This window comes from Gigantopelta aegis, chromosome 1 (assembly GCF_016097555.1).
Source record: "Gigantopelta aegis isolate Gae_Host chromosome 1, Gae_host_genome, whole genome shotgun sequence".
Classification (NCBI taxonomy): Eukaryota; Metazoa; Mollusca; class Gastropoda; order Neomphalida; family Peltospiridae; genus Gigantopelta; species Gigantopelta aegis.
This window is the reverse complement of record NC_054699.1, coordinates 29,699,178-29,722,159: the sequence shown is the minus strand read 5'-3', so window position 1 is coordinate 29,722,159 and position 22,982 is coordinate 29,699,178. Positions and strand designations below refer to the sequence as shown.

The 22,982-nt window shown below is 38.6% G+C and overlaps 2 protein-coding genes across 2 annotated transcripts in view; one reads left to right on the top strand and one right to left on the bottom strand.

The window, feature by feature from the left end:
• The window catches only part of LOC121367672, a 29,422-nt gene extending 13,717 nt beyond the window's left edge, over positions 1-15,705 (top strand). The window contains exon 2 of the mRNA XM_041491986.1: positions 12,890-15,705. Within this exon, the coding sequence (XP_041347920.1) occupies positions 12,935-13,483 (549 nt within the window). The 5' untranslated portion in view covers positions 12,890-12,934 and the 3' untranslated portion in view covers positions 13,484-15,705. The remainder of the gene's footprint in view (positions 1-12,889) is intronic.
• Positions 15,706-20,631: 4,926 nt separating this feature from the next.
• LOC121375235 lies at positions 20,632-21,612 on the bottom strand. The gene has a single exon (XM_041502608.1). The coding sequence runs from the start codon at positions 21,610-21,612 to the stop codon at positions 20,632-20,634; it is 981 nt and encodes a 326-aa protein (XP_041358542.1).
• Between the last annotated feature and the right edge of the window lie 1,370 nt (positions 21,613-22,982).

Sequence of the window (22,982 nt, the reverse complement as noted above, 5' to 3'; positions counted from 1 at the left end):
AATTAAGTTTTACGGTATACCTATTTTTCTTACTCTATGTACCTGTAATTAGTAATAATAGCTGTATTTTGGTTTAGGTAATTTGATTGTATTTAGACAGTTGCACGAAACACGTGTCAGGTCAGGTCAGAGGGTTTTACGTGTACATTCAGAGCAAGCTGTTGTAGCGCACGCCTGTCATGGGCGCAGGAAAGGGTTGGGGTGGGTGGGAGAAGGGAGGCCAGTGGCAGGCGCAAGAGAGCACCAGCAGCCCGACCGGAGTCGGTAACAGGCGATGAGGGGGGTGATTGGTTTTGGTGCTATGGAATTTGGAATGTCCAGTTGCCAAAGGGAAAAAGAAGACACATGTGCTGTTTGCGTATTTAAATATACTTACGAACTTATAATAAGTATGAAATATGCCTTCCTTAAAGACATGCGTTAAAACTTGTAAATCTATTTGTAAATTCAGCGCATTGTCTCTCATAATGATACATCCAAAAGGAAAATCCTATGTACTGTTTTGTTTGTTTTTAGTTTGTGTGTATGTATGTGGTGTACATAAGGTGTATGTTGTTAGCGCTATTTCCGCTGGTTCCAATAGTGGAATTGTTAAAGGCGCAGACCCTAGTTTCAACCCGTAAAAATGGACACTAAGTTTGGTTAAGCTACAAATCTTAACACATTTGTATAACGTTACCAGAGAGTAAAACAAGAGTCTGTGGCGTTGAAACGGCGAAATGTCGTTAAACATAGACTAAAACTCGACTCCATAACGCGTTTTTAAAAATATGAAAAATGAATTTTGTGTTATTAGAAACACCAGGATGACCAGAAATACTTCGGTTGTACGGAAATGGGTAATCTAAACAATAAAATATAAGCAATGCTTGACTTCCGTGATCATAAACTGCTCTAACGGTGAAAAATATGGCTAAGTGTTTAAAAACTAGGGTCTGTCCCTTTAAGATACGAATCATATTGATGTATTTACCTTTTTACGACATCCAACAGCCGATCCGTATTTTGTGCTGAGGTGTCGTTAAACATTCATTCATCCATTCATGCATTCGGTTGAGGTCGGATCAGGATAACGGCTAAGTATAATGAATTATAAACCCATCTTTGATCCGATTTGGGATTAGCGTTCCTGAATTACAGGATCAACAATATCACTGGTGTCATTCACCCGAGGTTTCAAGATGTATTAAACAAGACTCAGACACATTACAATGTGTAACAAGAGGACATTTTGAAATACATAATTAACATACATGACAAGAACAGGCGTTAACATAGAAGTATATATAGTTAACATAGAACACAGGACATGCAAACAAAATAGCTAGAATGTGCGGAGAAACGTCAGTTCACAAGACAAGATAATTTTAAAATAAATATAGCTAGGTTTTTTAATAATGGTGCCTTACATAATGACAGCATACCTTTAATTTAAAAAAAAAGCTAGGATTAATTCTATAATATTGCTATATATATTTTTTCTTCTAATGTTTTCAATATTATAATTTTTACAATTGAATAAATAATGGTATTCATCTCCAATATCAGTATTACAAAGTTTGCATATTCTATTTTCTCTAGGAACATTAAACCATCTGCCAGTTTCAATTGGTAATCTTAAATTTGACGCACGCAATTTAGTTATCCAGCATCTGTTTTGGTACGATAATCTCGACAAATAGGTTTCGAAGTAAAATTCTGCTTTAAATAATTTATAAAATTGACCCCTAGAAGAGTTTGTAATGTCCGAGAAACACTGTTGTATAAACTGATCGCAGAGGTTTTGTTTTAATTCTTGTTTATACGATTTGAAATGATTATTTTGATTGATATAGATGTACCCCTATCCCGTGTTATCGAAAACGAATTTCAACCATTTAAATTGATTTCTTTCACCACCGTTTATAAAATACTACTAAGTTTAGTTTCGTCTTTAACCAGTTTACTCCAAAATGACACCATTCGTAACTTTACATAAATCCAACATTTGACCTCGACTTTCTTTTGCTAAAATTACAACTTTTGTTTTACTCACATTAATGGTAAGATTCCAAGCGTACAATAGTCATCAAATGTATGTAACGCATGTTGCATACATACATTTAGGAGTTTCGGAGAAAATTACAGTATCATCTGCATATAGTAGTACGAAAAGTTCAATAAATATATGTAATTTGTTTTGGCAATTTTCTTTAATTATTTCCAGAGGAGATCTTTGAAGCATTTTAAAAGAAATCTTCAAGATCATTTAGAAATATTGAAAATAAAAATGGTGATAAATTTCCCTCCTACCTCACGCCTGTTAGACAGGGAAAAAAGTCAAATTTCGTATTATTAATTTCATGGGACAGGTACATAAATAATCGATTGCTCTGATGGAGTTTGCCTGTCATAGACAGAACTCTCTGGCGAAGTCAGAGGTTGTGCCCACGACAGGCGTGCTTGAACAGTTCTTTCATGATAGCATACCAAAAAATACCTACCCCCACAATGGAGTTTGAGCGTGTGCGTGGGTGGTGGGGTAGGTGGAAAAGTTAAAGTTTGTTTAACGACACCGCTAGAGCACATTCATTCATTTATTAATCATCGATTATTGAATATCAAACATTTGGTAATTTTGACATATAGTCTCAGAGAAAACATATAGTCTCAGAGAGGAAACCTGCTACATGTTTCCGTTAGTAGCAAGGGATCTTTTTATATGCACTATCCTATAGACAGGATAGCACATACGACGACTTTATATATACCAGTCGTGATGCACTGGCTGGAACGAGAAATAGCCAATCGGGCCCATCGACGGCGATCGATCCGAGACCGACCGCGCATTAAGCGAGCGCTTTACCACTGGGCTACGTCCCGTCCCTCGGGTATGTAGAGGTTAAGGCTGAATGATGACGTCGATGGTTGTAAAGATACTGGCTTTAAAAAGCTTCGTTCAACAGTGGTCGGGACGTAGTCCAGTGGTAAAGCGCTCGCTCGATGCGCGGTCGGTCTGGGATCGATCCCCGTCGGTGGGCCGTTGGGCTATTTCTCGTTCCAGCCAGTGCTCCACAACTGGTGTGTCAAAGGCCGTGGTATGTACTATCCTGTCTGTGGGATGGTGCATATAAAAGATCCCTTGCTGCTGATCGAAAAGAGTAGCCCATGAAGTGGCGACAGCGGGTTTCCTCTGTGTGGTCCTCAACCATCTGTCTGACTCCAAATAACCGTAAATAAAATGTGTTGAGTGCGTCGTTAAATTAAACATTTCTTTCTTTTTTCGTTCAACAGGGATGTGTAAAACATTGCCTCTCTGTCAGTAACCTCTGGAACGATGGGCGGGACGTAAACCTGTGGTAAAGCGTCCGATTGATGCGCGGTCGGTCTGGGATCTATCCCCGTCGGTGGGCCCATTGGGATTATAAATGTACCCACCTCTCTTCTCCAACATTCATCCCACCCCACCCTACTCTCACACCAAACCTACTCCACCAATTCCTGGAGATGAAAGGAAAATACGAGCACGTGTCACATCGGCAGTCCGATCAAATGTTTCCGTTATCACTGTTATTAGCTTTTGATGTGGCGGGGTCGATATTTATTTCACATGAAAAGCTGATCATACCGTAAAGTAATGAAACGCCTTTTTTCTGAACTCTGAAACCATCTGCAAGCAATCTCGTTGTTGTGGGGGCGGGAAGTTGCTCAGTGGTACAGCGCTCGCTCGATGCGCGGTCGGTCTGTGATCGATCCCCGTCGGTGGACCCATGGGCTATTTCTCGTCACAGCCAGTGCACCACGACTGGTATATCAAAGGCCGTGGTATGTGCTATCCTGTCTGTGGGATGATGCATATAAAAGATCCCTTGCTGCTAATCGAAAAGAGTAGCCCATGAAGTGGCGACAGCGGGTTTCGTATCTCTATCTGTGTGATCCTTAACCATATGTCTGACGTCATATAACCGTAAATAAAATGTGTTGAGTGCGTCGTTAAATAAAACATTTCTTTCGTAGGCCTATATTCCCTCTTCCCCACCTTTCAGTAGATATACACATTGACAACGGGAGACAAAATTACTGTTATGAACTCTCAACTTAACCTATAGATCCGATGAAAAAAAAACCCTCTTTATTTAACCAGCTTTCACATTGTTCCGTTCAAATATGTTCCCATGTAACACGTTCCGTGTATAATTGTTCATCGGTTTACGAAATATCGTACTGAAAAATCGTTTGAGTAAACAAATTTGCAATACTAGTGTACTTGGTATCATTTACTCGAAAAACAGTGAATCAAGCGAATTAATTTTTGTGTAGGAAAGAAAGAAAGAAATGTTTTATTTAACGACGCACTCAACACATTTTATTTATGGTTATATGGCGTCAGACATATGGTTACGGACCACACAGATTTTGAGAGGAAACCCGCTGTCGCCACTACATGGGCTACTCTTACGATTAGCAGCAAGGGATCTTTTATTTGCGCTTCCCACAGGCAGGATAGCACAAACCATGGCCTTTGTTGAACCAGTTATGGATCACTGGTCGGTGCAAGTGGTTTACACCTACCCATTGAGCCTTGCGGAGCACTCACTCAGGGTTTGGAGTTGGTATCTGGATTAAAAATTTCATGCCTCGACTGGGATCCGAACCCAGTACCTACCAGCCTGTAGACCGATGGCCTAACCACGACGCAACAGAGGCCGGTTTTTGTGTACGGGGCAGGACGAGGCCCAGTGATAAACCGTTCATCTGAAACGCAGTCGGTCTGGGATCGATTCCCGTGGGTGGGCCGCCCCATTAGGTTATTTCTCGTTCCAGCCAGTGCATCACGACTGGTATATCAAAGACCGTGGTATGCGCACTCCTGTCTGTGGGATGGTGTATATAATAGATCCCTTGCTACTAATGGAAAAAATGTAGCGGGTGTTCATTCTTAGACTTTGTCAAAATTGCAAAGTGTTTGACATCCAATAGCCGATGATTAAGGACTCAATGTGCTCTAGTGGTGTCGGTAAACAAAACAAACTTTTCCATTTTTGTGTTATACAAAATATTTTTATGTAAGTACAAATGTATCTTTAAAAGGGATTAGACTGAGTTTGCTGCACTGTAAAATGTTTCCGACTAATAAAACAATTTAACGACTAAATTACATAACAAATATATTTATTTTCTTGTTTAGAATATCAGTGTCTGTATATTCAATGACTTTCTTATGGTCTTGATAGCCCAAACTGGATTTGGTCTACAAAATAATTTCGTTCGTACTAAAAATATATAATTATTGAGCAATAAAATTAAGTTTGACCTAATGCAAACACTAAGACGATCAGAAACACATTTAATATACAGACACTAATATTTGATTTAGAAAAATATGTTTAATATATAAACTAACAGTCGTTAAAAAGTATCTGTTAGTCGGCAACATCTTAACAACTGCAGCAAATCCAGGACAGGAGGGACGCAGTCCAGTGGTAGAGCGCTCGCTCGATGCGCGGTCGGTCTGGGATCGATCCCCGTCGGTAGGCCCATTGGGCTATTTCTCGTTTCAGCCAGTGCACCACGACTTGTATATCAAAGGCCGTGGTATGAACTACCCTGTCTGTGGAATAATGCATATAAAAGATCCTTTGCTACTAATCGAAAAGAGTAGCCCATGAAGTGGCGACAGCGGGTTTCCTGTGTGTGGTCCTCAACCATCTGTCTGACACCAAATAACCGTAAATAAAATGTGTTGAGTGCGTCGTTAAATTAAACATTTCTTTCTTTTTTCGTTCAACAGCTCTCAATATCTGTGTGGTCCTTAACCATATGTTTGACGCCATATAACCGTAAATAAAATGTGTTGAGTGCATCGTTAAATAAATCGTTAAATAAAACATTTCTTTCTATCTTTCTTTCTTTCAAATTCATGACAGTCCATTTAAAGAAAAAAAAAGAAAGAAGTGTTTTATTTAACGACGCACTCAACACATTTTATTTACGGTTATATGGCGTCAGACATATGGTTAAGGACCACACAGATTTTTTTTAGAGGAAACCCGCTGTCGCCACATAGAGTACTCTTTTTACGACAGGCAGCAAGGGATCTTTTATTTGCGCTTCCCACAGGCAGGATAGCACAAACCATGGCCTTTGTTGAACCAGTTATGGATCACTGGTCGGTGCAAGTGGTTTGCACCTACCCATTGAGCCTTGCGGAGCACTCACTCAGGGTTTGGAGTCGGTATCTAAATTAAAAAATCCCATGCCTCGACTGGGATCCAAACCCAGTACCTACCAGCCTGTAGACCGATGGCCTGCATAACTGGTTCAACAAAGGCCATGGTTTGTGCTATCCTGCCTGTTGGAAGCGCAAATAAAAGATGTGGCGACAGCCGGTTTCCTCTAAAAAGTGTCAGAATGACCATATTTTTGACGTCCAATAGCCGATGATAAGATAAAAAATCAATGTGCTCTAGTGGCATCGTTAAATAAAACAAACTTTACTCTTTTTTTTCACGAGTTGAAACTACAGTCTACGACTTTAAAACAACAAAAATAAAAACAAAAGAACTCTCTGTAGTAAATGTTGAGTAGGTTCTCAATTTGGTATATAGCATTTTTTTTTACATTACGTTTTGTGATACCCGCCATTTTGAACATAAACCATGTATCAAAATTAAATGGACAGACCCTAGTTTTTAAACACTAAGATATATTTTTCTCCTAGACCCTAGTTTCAACCCGTAAAAATTAACACTAAATTTGGTTAATTTACATACCTGTAACAAATTTGGATACAATAGAGTGAAACAAGAGTCAGTGACGTTGAAATACCCTTAAACATAGCCTAAAACGCAACTAAAGATCGTTACTTCTCAGACGCACGTGCGTTTTTAAATATATGAAAAATGCATTTTGTGGTATTAGAAACACCAGGATGACCGGAAACACTTCGGTTGTACGGAAATGGATAATCTAAACAATAAAATATAGGTAATGTTTGATTTCAATGATCATAAACGACTCTAATAGTGAGAAATATGCCTTAGTGTTTAAAAACCAGGGTTTGTCCCTTTAAAACTTTGTCACCAATACAAAACATATTTTTCAATGTTTTACATTCAGTTTCCAAAAGTGGGACATTTTTTGTTTTTGTTTTAAATCGCCTAAAAGTGCAATGTTTCGTTTAATCATGGAAATGAAGCGATATTAAATTTAAATGCACAAAATGACCTTCAGGCAAAAAATTTGAAGGTTTGTATGTGATTGGTGTGTATGCAAAACAGACTATGTCAATGCATTTATTATTACGCAGTTTTGAGTAATATTTGTAAAAACAAAAGCTCAAGTGAATAGTAATTATTGTCACCATTAACAGAAGAAACAGTTTTGGGCTGATTTTTCTATCTCAATGTTGTTAATTTGTCTTTTATCGGGGTTAACCAGAATGGCATGATATTTTTACAGAATGGATGCATACCAATGGGTGTTTTGGCCGGAGGGTGTTTTCACATGAATTGTTTGAAATTTCAAGGGATTGGACAACTGTCGAATTGCGACCTAGACTAGACTAAACTAGGGCCCCGCCGGTGAAGGTTTGCTAAATCGATGCCTAATAATATCAGTTACATGCACGAGATGAGACAAAGCCAGCGGGATTTGGCGTTAATACAGGTAGACGGATTCCACGTCAGGTTTCACAAACCAAGTTGTGAAAGACGAAACTGAACGCCTCCACGGACCATCGAAACCGCTGACCGCTCTGACGTAATACATAAATTCTAAGCTTGATTCATGAAGTCTGGGAGGCAGAGAAGCAAATGGACTAAACTAACAAACGACACTATTAAAGAGTTATTCTTTGAAGCAAACCGAACTTACTTCATGCAGACATTATTGGGGTTTCTGCGTGGCTTGGCGTTGAGCTTCGTTAGTCAAACTGAGCTAGTTTTAACCACTTAAAACAAATGTCGATAATTTCGCTGAAGTAGTGCAAATCGTGTGTGATGTTTTGGGAATAATTCTCCGATATATGACGTGTAAACTACACTACGCGACACGACAGCTGACACGTACGTTGATAGATCTACCTTTCCTTGGGAATGCAGTAGGACAAAATAGTAAACACTGCTGATACCGGAATAACAAAATATGGATATTGTAAATAAATTTTCTGAGAAACAATTAGACAAACAACTATATACTGGAAGGAAAGAAAGAAAGAAAGATAGAGAAACACACACAAAGAGACCGATATAGAGAGACCGACACACACACACACACACACACACACACACACACACACACACACACAGAGAGAGAGAGAGAGGGGGGGGGGGGGGGAGGTATATAGAGGTTATTACCGGGGTGTTTTTCGGTATTGTCAATATCATATATTAGGAATAAAAATTGTATTATGCGAGCCTCTGGCTTCCACATGATTGCACTGAAAATGTAAGATATTATATGATATATAAGACGAGATATACTGCGCACACGAGCAGTTTTCAAAACGCAACACAGAAGAACGCAACAGCGCTAAGTCAGTACATTTGGACACTGAAGGATAGATTCACCCCATACACCATTAAGTGGAAAATTTTATCCAAAGCAAAATCATACTCTCCAGCGAGCAAAAGATGTAACCTCTGCCTGAAGGAAAAACTGTTCATAATGTATAAACCTGAAACCAGCACACTAAACTCCAAGAATGAACTCGTATCAGCATGTCGACACAGACGCAAATACCTTCTGTGCGCATACCACACATCACCTATTATAGACCTGCATAGTGACGTAACCTCGACGTCACAGAGTCCATTACGTCATCAGCTTTCCGTTGACGGTGTAATTAAATCTACATCTGATGAGTGAGAGCAATAATTCAACTCTCTCACGAAACAAGCCTGTCATGTAGAGAAAAACATACACTTTTTAACGATATATATATATATATATATATATATATATATATATATATATATATATATATAGAGAGAGAGAGAGAGAGAGAGAGAGAGAGAGAGAGAGAGAGAGAGAGAGAGAGAGAGAGAGAGAGAGAGAATCATTTCAGGTCCTATTCTATAAAAATAAAGATACACATCTGGTTTTCCCCACTACAGATTGTAACCATCCACTTCAAACAGCGTTCCTACGGGCCTGCATTTTGTCAAGTTATGTATAAAGAATAAACATTTCAAGGCTAAAATCTACGGAACATGAAAAAGTCGCCTAAAGGAAATATTTGTTTGGAAACACAGATGACCAAAATATGTGTTCTGTTTTTTTAATGCAGAAGTAATGGTTACCAAGGTCGCAATTTCGACTGATTGAATTGAATTACCAAAAGCTTTCTGCTCTACGCTCGTGACAAATCGAGTGCAATCAGCTATTCAGCCGCCTTGGCATCCACATGCTTTAATTAATATTCAGCTTCAGAACCGTTAAGACCACTCGCGAGTGACTTTGTTTTAAGACAAGGATGGGACGTAGCCCAGTGGTAAGGCGCTCGCTCGATGCGCGGTCGGTGTGGGATCGATCCCCGTCGGTGGGCCCATTGGGCTATTTCTCGCTCTGGGACAGCCAGTGCACCACGACTGGTATATTAAAAGGCCGTGGTATGTACTACCATGTCTGTGGGATGGTGCATATAAAAGATCCCTTGCTGCTAATCGAAAAGAGTAGCCTATTAAGTGGCGATAGCGGGTTTCCTCTCTCAATGTCTGTGTGGTCCTTAACCATATGTCTGACGCCATATAACCGTAAATAAAATGTGTTGAGTGCGTCGTTAAATAAAACATTTCTTTCTTTCTTTTAAGAAAACCTTTAGATGAACCAGCTGGTTTGGGACCAATATGTTCTGTTCTTAAAAATTCACTGGCGCTTTCAAAGTCAAGCAAAATACATTTCTGGTCTCTGGTCAGCGCGCGCGTCGATTTCGGTCATATAGATCTGACCCCTCCCACCCCATCCCCCGTGCTATTGTGTAGGAACATATTTAGCGTACCAAGGCAAAGGAGGATGCACCTTGGCCACTGATAATGGACCAAGGCAGAATGAGGAGGACGAAAAAAAACCCACCTAAATAATATCCACTGTTTCTGTGCAAAGAATGTTTACAAAAAAAAAAAAAGCAAAAAAAAAGCCGGATCGCCGGATCAATTCTTGAACTATGGTCTGACCAGCGACATTTTTTTTTTCGTAAAATTTAATTCATGTTTTTACAGCATGTTTCATAGACAGCAGGGTTTTTTCTACGCATATCTAACAGATCATAGTGTGCACATCGTGCACATTAGGCATGTATAACGTGTATATATTAACGGTATTACAATGTGTAAACGCTTATCATATTTAGACATGTATAACGTGTATATATTAACGGTATTACAATGTGTAAACGCTTATCATAGTTAGGTATGTATAACGTGTATATATTAACGGTATTACAATGTGTAAACGCTTATCATATTTAGACAAGTACAACGTGTATATATTAACGGTATTACAATGTGTAAACGCTTATCATATTTAGGCGTGTATAACGTGTATATATTAACGGTATTACAATGTGTAAACGCTTATCATATTTAGACGTGTTTAACGTGTATATATTAACGGTATTACAATGTGTAAACGCTTATCATATTTAGACGTGTATAACGTGTATATATTAACGGTATTACAATGTGTAAACGCTTATCATATGACATATACAGACATGTTTAGTTTAATACACTGTGAAAACGCTACAATTAAAAGAAAATGAACCAAGGTACTCTGACCTTAGCATGGCCAAATGATTTGGGAATGAATGAATGAATGAATGAATGTTTAACGACACCCCAGCACGAAAAATACATCGGCTATTGGGTGTCAAACTATGGTAATGCAAACAAATAAGGTGATGATCAACATCAATATAAAAATTCAAGATTTAAAATCAAAACAGTGTTAAGAACTGTGCCAAAATACAAATATCACAGATAGATACTGACTTTTACTCAAAATTTCAATTTGTGCTGTATTGGCCATTCTCAAAGAGAATGTTACACCCCTGCACCACGGTGAGGTTACAGCACGCGCAGGGATAATAAATAGGGAATATATACTGCATGCATATATGTGGCTGTTAGATACCATTTATCCTTTAACGATGTCAAAAACGTATATTACATTTACTTGATAGGTAGGTAAAGTATTTACGTGCATATATGCCACGAAGGCTTTACGCACGCCTATCACGGGCTTAATCTCTGACTTTCGCCAGTGACTAAGTCCGGGACGGGGGGGGGGGGGGGGGGGGGGGGGGGGGTGTAAGTTTGAAGTGGGCGGAATTTGGAATAATAAAACAAAATAGTAAGGTCTAAAAAGCCTAAGTCGACGGAGAATAACCTGCACCCCAATCATGTCCGTACTAAGAAATTAAATCCAAAAATATATTTGACTGCTCGGCCTAAAAGGTTTTAAGGTGATTTGAGCAATTGAACGGGCGCCAAAGTAAAGTGCGTTGGACTATTTATAAAAAAATCAACAAAAATTTTAAAGTCCAACTAAGCCCAAAAAAAAGGAGGTTACCTGTCCTAGTTAAGGTTGGCGTCGCAGGACTCATGGCGAAGTGATGGTCTGCTCAGGCCTGAAGTTGGGGAGTCCTTCAGTCAACATCGCGATGTTTCTGTCGATGGCTTCTGGATAGATGTCCCGCAGTACCATTTTCAGGATGCGGTGAATGGTCGCGTTGGACATCGATGGCATCAAGAGTCCCTGCCTGTACAGTCCGTCCTGCTGTGCCGTCACATTTACTTGAAAAGATTTTAATCAACGAGTTGTAAGATAAATGTTATCTGACGAACGCGAGTGTATTTACAGTTTCTTACACATCCCCATGAATCAAGTTTAAAGGGATTTTAACGTCTTTTCCAACAAAAGTTAATAATAATTTACATCTCCCCAATTGGCCACAGACCACAGTTAATTACGCTCTATGTTACTATAAATTATTATAGCGTTAGTGGCTATAACATTTTTATTAATATCAGCAGGCCTATGGATTTTTGTATGTACCTTTGCCTGCCTGGGGAAAACATACCACATACCCTGAAAAGGACGACCCCAGTTGTCCAGCTCTTTCTCCCAGGATATTGCTTTAAACAAACACACCCACTAAACTTGGCATATTTGTGAATGTAATATTTAATGGCGGTATATTAAATGTATTTCTGATTGTGCTAGTGTTTGAACTACTTTCTTTCTTTAACTTATTTCCGTGCTTATATTCAATTAAGGTTCAAGCACGCTGTCCTGGGCACACACCTCAGCTATCTGGACTGTCTGTCCATGAAAGTGGGTTAGTTGTTAGTCGTTAGTGAGAGAGAAGAGGGTGTAGTGGTCTTACACCTACCCACTGCGAACCCCGTACCTACCAGCCTTATGTCCCGATGACTTAATCACAACACCACCGAGGCCGGTATTTGAACTACTACAAGGTCAAACTTCATTTTATTTCCTAATATATATTATCTTCGTACGTACAAATGTATTGTGAGACCAAATCCATATGTGAGGAATAGTAATGGATATTGTTATTAAACGCCCAGTCATTTTTTTTACGTTTGGGGGCGGGACGTAGCCAAATGGTAATGCGCTCGCTGGATGCGCGGTCGGTCTGAGATCGTTATCGCTGGTGGGCCTATTAGGCTATTTCTCCTTCCAACCTGGTATATCAAAGGCCGTGAAATGTGCTATCCTGTCTGTGGGATGTTGCATCTAAAATATCCCTTGCTATTAATGGAACAATGTAGCGGGTTTCCTCTCTAAGACCATATGTCAAAATTAACAAACGTTTGAAATCCAGTAGCCGATGATTAATAATCAATGTGTTCTAACTTTAACTTTTCTTTACGTTTGTCTTTTGCAGAAGAAAACAAAAGAAAGGAAGACAAATACCACTCGTCCTGCAGGAATGAAAATCAGTCTGGTCCAGACATGCTGCCTCATGGTCGTCTACCTGCCATTTGCCCTGTCCATGACCTTGAACTCAAATAGAGATTCCACTTCCGCCGGTGATTTGTTAGTTGACAGCGATGCAGATGTGTTCAAAAAATCATTTTCCGACAAATTCCAACGGCTGTTTTCTGGACCAGCTAACAAAGAAACAGAGAACATGATTCTGAGGATCTTGAAAATTGGGGAGGAAAAAAAGAACGGAGAAGAGGCTGAAGATGATGGAGGTTTTGACAAAGAGCTGCAAGTGAAACGGTTGAAGCCGAGCTTCAATCCGACCGGATGGCGTCGAAAGAGAGATGCGAACTGGACCGCAGCCTTGACGCAAGCGCTGAGAGACGCGTCGGGACATTTTAATAGCCCGGATGAGGATGACTCGAGCAACCAGCAATGGCGGAAGCGAACTACGAGTTACAGATCGTCCGGACGTTATGGTACATCTCGAAAGCGTTACACCGACCGTTCTTCAAAGCGAAAACCATTGCAGTTTAATCCTACAGGCTGGTAACGAGGAAGCATCCATAAAAACTTAATGGATCACACGAACAGCACGTGTGCTGGTAGCAAAATAAAATAAAAAATGAAATGAAAATAATCACCCCAAGCAAACAAGAACAAAATTATGTTTAAAGAAACACACGTGATTTGGCTACTTAACTGCTAACTAACGTAGCTAGCGGGAATTGCTGTTGGCTCAATTGGTATTGTGCTGGAATCTAATATAGAAAATCACTGGTTCGAATCCTCTCAGTGGAGGTTCATTTATCTGTTCCATTTAGTTTTATCACGTGACTATACTTTATCATGCGATGTGACTTTTTATCACGTGACTGAACAGTGCCATTAATCGAGAACGGCGTGGTACCAGACAGTGCTAGAAAGGATTTATAAAGATTCACTTCTCAAGTATAAAGTTATTTCCTTAGAATCCTATAGGTGAATGTTAATTTACATTTTTCTTTAGTTTTAACACATGACTTTACTTTATCGTGTGATTTAATTTTTATCACGTGATTGAACAGTGAACACTGGCATTAAACGATGAGAGCATGATACCAGACTATGCCACAAGGATTTTTATAAAGTTTTACTTCTCAAGTACAAAGGTATTTCCTTCGAATCCCATTAGTGGAGGTTAATAATTTTATTTCGTTTTAACACACGACATTACTTTATCGTGTGATTTAATTTTTATCAAGTTATTGAACAGTGAACACTGGCATTAAACGAAAACCGAATAATACCAGGCTGTGCGACAAATATTTGATAAAAATTTCACTTCTCAAGTAGATAGTTAACAACCCTGCAATTAAGAAAATGTCCTCGGCAAAAAAACCCCACCCAAACATGCCATTGAAAAAAATCCTGAATATAGTTCAAGACAAAGAAAAGTGCCGTGGAGAATTAAAAACTCCACGGCAATCGCCACGATATTGCCGATTGCCGCTGGCAATTGCAGGAGTTGCAGTTATTTCCTTCTAAGCCTATCAGTTTTAACACATGACTTTACTTTATCGTGTGCCACAATTTGTTTTTAAATAATAAAGTTTCACTTCTCAAGTAGAAAGTTTTTCCCCTATCAGTGCAGGTTAAGTTATCTGTTACGTAGTTTTATCACGTGACTTTAATTTATCACATGACTTTAGTTTTTATGACCTGATTGAACAGCGACATTAAACAAAGACATCGTGATCACATGCAGTGCCAGTTCTCAAGTAACAAGGTATTTCCTTCAGTTCGTGCCCTGCCAGTGACACAAGATTAATCACGACACAGCAGCGTAGACAAATACGAGCTCACCAAGTAATTGCATTCAAGATGGCGCTATTATACTTCCTGTTGGTGGAAAATCGCAGGTGCGTTCGGTTCAGCAAAACCCATTCAACCAGGTGTTGTGAGATCAACAAACTTAGCAAATTAGATTTTCTCTTCCTCGAATAGCCAAGACTCATGAGGATAATTAATAGGTGATGTGGGGAATGTCTTTTTGCAAACGATTTTCAAAGAAGAGAAAGAATCTGTCATCGTAAAACGGCCATGATAATAACTCCAGTACTGCGTTATATCAGAGAAATTCTTTCTTTTTTCTTTTTTTTTCTTTTTAAACAGTCGGATGAACTTTTGTTCTTCATTTTCATCAGTGGGTGTTTTAAATGAATGATTTCCTTCTTCGGGGTTTTCTTACACTATTAGCAGTTAATTATATCTCAAGATGGAACGACCACAACTCAAACCGATTTCTAGAAGTGTTGCGCTCTTAGACACTGAAGTTAGACTGGAATTGTGCAGGCTATTCTGGCTGGTAACGGAACTACCACACATATTGACATATCACTGTATTTGAAGAAAGCTGTCTACAATTCAAATGCATTATTTTATTTTTCTTTAAACTTTTATTCGACGATAGAATCCCTCTTACCCTTACACTACTGTAGAGAAAAAAAAACCCAACAACACTAAAATTGTTACGCTCTATAACATCACAGTTATGTTGATGTCTTGCAATGTGTTCGAACTATAGAATGACATGATATAATAATCTAAGGACCTCATAGCTTACTGTCCCTATAAACCATTTATTAGGTTTTCTTAAAACACATCTGGTCTTAAAGGCATACTGTCACGGATTTAAGGACCATATTTCCCTAAAAATTGATAATAAATAAAAATTACATTAATTGTTGGAAACCAAATCTAGCTATCGCATCACCTTAACTGAACCATGATGGAGTGAAATCCATGTCATCCCTCTCAGCAATTTTAGTTTTTGAATTATGGACCATTGTCATAATTCAATTATTTTTACAAAATGTCATCAATAAATGGAGTATGGTGGTTATGAAGATGGTTGAATATAGTACATTTAGGGACAAATCAAATTATTTTTGTTCAGGTAATACTTTGTTAGACCATTAAATAGGTCAGTGGTCTGTGACAATATGCCTTTAACAGACGATTTCTAGGTTCATTAAATTTTTCCATCAATATTTTGTACTGAGCCACAAATTATCTTTACGTATTTGCTACAAAGACCAATAAACGCATCATGGATTTCCTGGTATCATGTGTTTGTTTGTCAATGAAATGTTTGCCAACTGAAATAATGTTTTAAAGGGACATTCCTGAGTTTGCTGCAATTTTTAAGATGCTATCGACTAACAGGCTTTTTAACGATTGTAATTACATATCAAATATATTTTTCTGCATAAAATATTAGTGGCTGCATATTAAACGTGTTTCTGATCGTTCTAATATTTGTACTAGGTTAAATTTCATTTTATTTCCAAAAATAAAAAATGTTCGTACGTACGAAATTATTTGAAGACAAAATCCAGTTTGGGCTTCTTACAAATAATAAAACGACCAGAAACACATTGAATATACAGACACTGATATTCTAAACAATTAAATATATTTAATATATAAGTTTAATCGTAGAAATATTTCGTACGTACTAAAAAATATTTTAGGAAATAAAATTAAATTTAACCTAGTACAAATATTAGAACGATCAGAAACATGTTTAATATAGAGCCACTAATATTTTATGCAGAAAAATATATTTGATATGCAATTACAATCGTTAAAAAGTCTCCGTTATTTAAGAGGTTTTCGGCAAATTAAATATTATTACATTATTAAAATTAAAATTTCTTACATGTTCTTGCTTAGAAATGATATGTCCATAACCAATGCATTTTTTGACATATTCCAACGGCCAAACGAAATTTGAAATAATTCGGAAAAAGGTCATTTGAAATGTATTAAAGTAAAGTTTGTTTTATTTAACGACGCCACTAGAGCACATTGATTTTGTTATCTTATCATCGGCTATTGGACGTCAAACATATGGTCATTCTGACACTGGTTTTTTTAGAGGAAACCCGATGTCGCCACATAGGCTACTCTAACGACAGGCAGCAAGGTATAGCAGGATAGCACAAACCATGGTCTTTGTTGAACCAGTTACGGATCACTGGTCGATGCAAGTTATTTACACCTACCCATTGAGCCTTGCGGAGCACTCACTCAGGGTTTGGAGTCTGTATCTGGATTAAAAATCCCATGCCTCGACTGGGATCCGAACCCAGTACCTACTAGCCTGTAGACCCATGGCCTAACCACGACGTCACCGAGGACGGTCTTGAAATGTATTTATCCAGTGTATTTGCGGCCATGAGATAATGTTTGTAACACTTCTTTTGTCGTTTTACTTCGAAACATATTTGTTTTCGTACGTACAGAATTATTGAGAAATAAAATCCGGTTTGGGTTACCATACAAACATTAGGACGGCAACAAACATCTTGGGTATAAGAAGGAAGGAAATGGTTCATTTAACGACGCACTCAACACATTTTATTTAAGGTTATATGGCGTCGGACATATGGTTAAGGACGACACAGATATACCCGCTGTTGCCACTTCATGAACTACTCTTTTCGATTAGCAGTAAGGGATATTTTATATGCACCATCACATAGACAGGATAGAACATACCACGGCCTTTGATGTACCAGTCGTGGTGCACTGGCTGGAGCGACAAATAGCCCAATGGGCCCACTGATGGGGATAGATCCCAAACCGACCGCGCATTAAGCGAGCGCTTTACCACTGGACTACATCCCACCCCTCTTGAGTATAAAGACATTAATATTCTAAACAAGAAGATGTATTTAATGTGTAATTTTGAAAAAGTTTCTATTAGTGGAAAACAATTTTACAGTGGACAGTCCCTTTAAGGAATAAGTTTTGTTTAACGACACCACCAGAGCACATTGATTTATTAATCATCGGCTATTGGATGTCAAACATATTTCAGTAATTTGACATATAGTATCAGAAAGGAAACCTTCTACATTTGTTCATTAGTAGCAAGGGATCTTTTATATGCACCATCCCATAGCCAGATATAGCACATACCACGGCCTTTGATATTTAAGTAATAAATGAACAAGATATAGCGAGCAATATCTGGATTGTCCTATTAAAGAGCAAGCGCAGATTGCATGACGTGAGAAGACAACGTGTTAAAGTTTGGTACTATTTACATATTAACACAAAACCTTTGAAACATTCCAAATTGTATCTCTGCACGGGGCAGAGTTTAAAGGATGTTTTGACAAGGCCGAATTGGCTAAAAATTAATCTTGATGAGTGGGAAGCAATCCCATGCCTCTTCAATTTAAATCTGGAAGCCAGTACTATAAATTGAGAAGCACTTTAAAAATAATAATCTCAAAATTATACCAATACATTAATAGAGAATAACTAGTTAATGACGCTTGATATCGGCTTTATCCTGTGAAGGTAAGAATGGGAAATTTCCCATTCGTCCTGAACAGGATAAAGCATCTTCATAAATCAAGGCTAATATTCGTTCCTCGTATTCAGCCTTGATACATGTAGTCAAGATTACTGATATCCACTACTAGCGCCCTCTATTGGAAGAACATTTGTAACACCGATTATGTCCCTTACACGATGACATCGCTGACCAATCACAGCATCGGTAACATGTGACAATCTTGAAAGCAATATCAAAAATTAACTGCCGAAACCTTTTTTTTAAACATATCGTGACAAACACGACACGTTTCCACGGACGCTGACGCTGCCATCTTTGTTTACAATAACAAGGGAATCTATAAGGAGCGTTGCGATTCGTTGCAATCAGATCTCATCGCATCCAATGAAATTTAAGCATTTTGTGGCACGATTTCTTGACGACATGTATCAAGGCTGAATACGAGGAACGAATATTTGCCTTGATTTATGAAGATGAGGATAAAGCCGATATCAACCGTCATTAACTGGTTATTATCCTTATCCTGCAACCCAACAAATTTTGGAGTGGATAAGTATTTTATCACTGTTTTAACAAACTTGCATTCGAACACAAGCTGTCAGCCGAGTTGTGGCCTGAATCAAGGCTAGTTACTGTACTTGTACATTTCACTGTTTGAGACACAAGCTGACAGCCAGAATCACGTCGATTCGCGCCAGATATCACTTTTGAATATTCTTCCTGTTGTTGTTTAGTGATAGCGCTGTAATGATTTATTGACTATATATTCTTGTGTCCTGTTATTTGAATGATATCTGTGGGTGGAAAAGTAGTTCCCTTTGTACGTGACGTCAAAAGTCATAACATGCTAGTATACTGTTATGACTTTGCTTTAACAGGTCATCATAACAGGCCAGTAGGAACACTGGTTGCAGGATAAATTAATAATATATAGCGAACACTATATGAGAGACAGTTATATAGCATTTATCTTACAACTAAAACCTATTTACGGCCCTAGCGCTTGTTTTTAACTTATATGCGTCACAAACAAGTCAATTTCAGGTTAACTTGTACGTCACAGAATAACAGGAGCAGCCAGTCGTATGTCTTTAAACTGTTATCACACTGTTGTGTTAACAGTGCGTGTTATAAAAAAAAATAACGACTTATATTCTCACCAATAAATGTGTAAGAAAAATGTTCAATAGCAATGTAGAAGACTTGAGACAAATACATATAAAATATTGTGAGCGATTTGGATATAGCTGGAATACTGTGAAGTCTGAGATGGAATGCAGAAACTGCTTGTAAAGCTAATTATCAGAAAGCATATTGTGCGGTTTGAGTGCCATTTGCTGCCCGCCTCCTGTCAATTCCGAGCCATGGCCGGGAGTGGTCACATGGATTACAACCAGACGCTTTGATTATAAGAGGACTGCCACTCCTCACGACGATACATCCAACCTTGTATGATGGGGCGAGATCTAGCTCTGTTGGTTGAACCATCGCCTGAGGTGCTTGGGTCGAACCACCTAGGTGGACCTATTCTCTGAATATATATATATATATATATATATATATATATATATATATATATATATATATATATAGAGAGAGAGAGAGAGAGAGAGAGAGAGAGAGAGAGAGAGAGAGAGAGAGAGAGAGAGAGAGACACGGGGTAATCGTAATCATGTAATCGCAATCGTAATCGATTACATTGTTTGAGAATATCATGTAATCGCAATCGTAATCGATTATATTGCTAATGTAATCGTAATCAGCGATTACTTTCACGATTACTCATAATTATTTACTAAACTTAGATGTGTTTAGCATCAACTCCAGTAACAGTGCTTATAGTTAGGGGTGTCCTCCCATTTTGCTTACAAACCCACTTTGCCTACACCCATTTTGCCTACAACCCAGTTTGCCTACACTCAGTATGAAAAGATGATATCCCCAGTTAAAAGTGGAACATTCCATGTATGGTCCCTATGTATAAAATAACATGACAAAATAATATGACAAACACATATTTTATTATAAAAACGATTAACATTACACAACAAAAACGATTAAACTATTAAAATGACCCAGAAATGTTAAATAAATATTTTGTACAAAGTTCAAAGTCATATTTACAACTGCAATTTTAGCAAGTGGCTGGCAGCGTCTAAAAACTCTAAAGGAGTTTTGCGGCCTTGTTGAAGTTGATTCTTCAGCCTCATAAGACGTGTATCAATATCACGATACACCCGCTTTCGTGGTACTGGAGCTGCCCCATGGTCAAGTTGGATCAGTGTCCTTCTGGTTTTCTCTTCAACGTCCTTCAGTTTATTTATGAACTCATAAATGTTAGGGTGAGCTTATGTAAGAGAACGGTTCAGCTTGGAATGCCACCCTTCAAGGTGGTTATTGGTTCTAGGACCAATGTTGCCATGCTGGGTCCACATAGCTACCTTGAACAAGGAGTCATCATCAACCCACGTTGTTGTCACATAGTCTGTAAATTCAGTTACATGGGGCAGGTGATCAGGTCGCTCATTCATAATGTCTATCCACACATCTTGAACATGATCGATAGGCAGCAAAGGCAAACGTCTAACTAGAGTTTGTACCCCTTGATCAGCACGATACAGTCTCATAAGTCCAAGCCCCTGAACTTTTTGCAGCATGCACTGATTGAAATGAAACAAACAACCACGTGTGTCGGCATCTGGGAAAATCTCCTCGATTGCTTGGATTGCTACAATCTCAAAGTCAGTCAGTACAACTTCAGGTGACAAGTCAAACCCGGTCTTTTCCTCAACCACAGAGCTCAGCTGGTTAAACAATCTCACATATGTTGCCCTTGTTCTGTTCGGCATTAGGGCAAATGCAACAGGAACCATCGTAGCACCAGATAAACAGTGAATCGAATACAGCTGATCCCACAAACCAGGACACGTATAAAACGTACCATCCACGAATAGGGTTTCAGCATCCTGCATTCTAACAAGCATTTCATCGGTTGTAAATACAAGTAATTTGTCGTCATCGCCATCATTTATTGCCAGGAAACGTTTGTTATTTTTCGTTTCGACCCAATAATCACGTAGATCTACCTCCGACCGACTTATTGGAAGTTTGGGCAACATCTTACGTCTGTGACGGTATAGACCGAAGTCAAGACTACTGAATGACGGTACGATAGCTGCCTGTTCATCGGTTAACATACTAACCTCCTCATTGTATATCTCTTGTACTGGGAGCAACTCATTCCGAACACGAGTCCTGGGTGTGCTCAATAATCGTACAGCATCCGGATCTTCGATCTGAGGATGACTGTGTACAGACACAGACTTCATATAGTCGTCTACTGTACTGAGCCTACCATTGCACCCAGATACTACACATTTCCAATGTGTAGAAGACTGGCGACGGACATTCAATCGGTATCGGAAACCTGCATATAAGACTTGTTGGCCACCTTTTTGTGACGTTATAAATTCAACTCTCTGTAACCCAGCCATAGTGCAACGATATAGCAACCTATTCTGCAAATACAGCTCAATATATATACATATATATGTTTTGGAAGCCATTTCTGATAATCCTTGTTTATATAAACATTTAACTTTAATCCTATATCAAAGAATCATGGATGCCATTTAACACTTTGATCACATATTAAGGATCGCAGTATGGGATCATTGGACTAATACTAATCACAATAAAGAGCGTAAAATCACCTTTGCGCCACTAAGCCCCAATTACATTACTTCTGTTAATTGTAATCTTAATTGTTTATATAATACAATGTTACCCAATGTTTTTATGTTGGTTTGAGACAAAACGTAATAGGGATTGTCCCACTATTAACTGGGGATGTCACGTTGTCATACTGTAGGCAAACTGAGTGTAGGCATACTGGGTTGTAGGCAAAATGGGTGTAGGCAAAGTGGGTTGTAGGCAGAATGGTTAGGAGTACTGGTCAGTCAGTAGAACTGATCTCCCATTGTCTACTATTCTCATCGGAGAACTGTTGTTTGCCTTGAGAAACGGGGGATCATAACGTCTGGATTATCAAATGAATGTTACCCAGGGGATGAAGACACACATTCACACAATGGCATCTATCGTGTTTACGTTTACTATAAAACCACTTGAATGAATACAGTGTTCTAGCTAGCAATATATAAAAGGGCGCTGCACCATTCCCCAGTTTTGTGTCCTAATTCATTACCGTAATAAAACACTTGCGTTCCTCTGAATGCATATACAGCGTTATCACGGGTCTGAATTCAACTAAGAAACGTTTGACAATATCTCGTTTTGTCACAGGTGTAAAAGTCCACCAGTGGTACCGTGGAAAACTTTCTTTTCTTTTGTTAGTGGTTACGACTGCAGACGGGCAGCCAGCCAGTCGTATCAAGCTTGGTTTCATGGGCAGTCATCCTCACTCTGTCGCAGACATAACCACAAAAAACGTAACTAATTAAGCAAACACCCAGTTGAAAGTAGTCTATCACGATAAACCTTGGTTTATTTTCCTTTAAAATAGCTTAAAATATTAATATGTCTGATAAAAATTCCCGAAAGCTGATTTTAATAGATGTTCTACGAAACGCGGCGCTTCTAATGATACCAAAATAAACACACCCAGACCAAGATACTTGTAATTTTCACCGATACAATTGGATCCTTATAATATGGCACAAAGCAAGCATGACTGCAA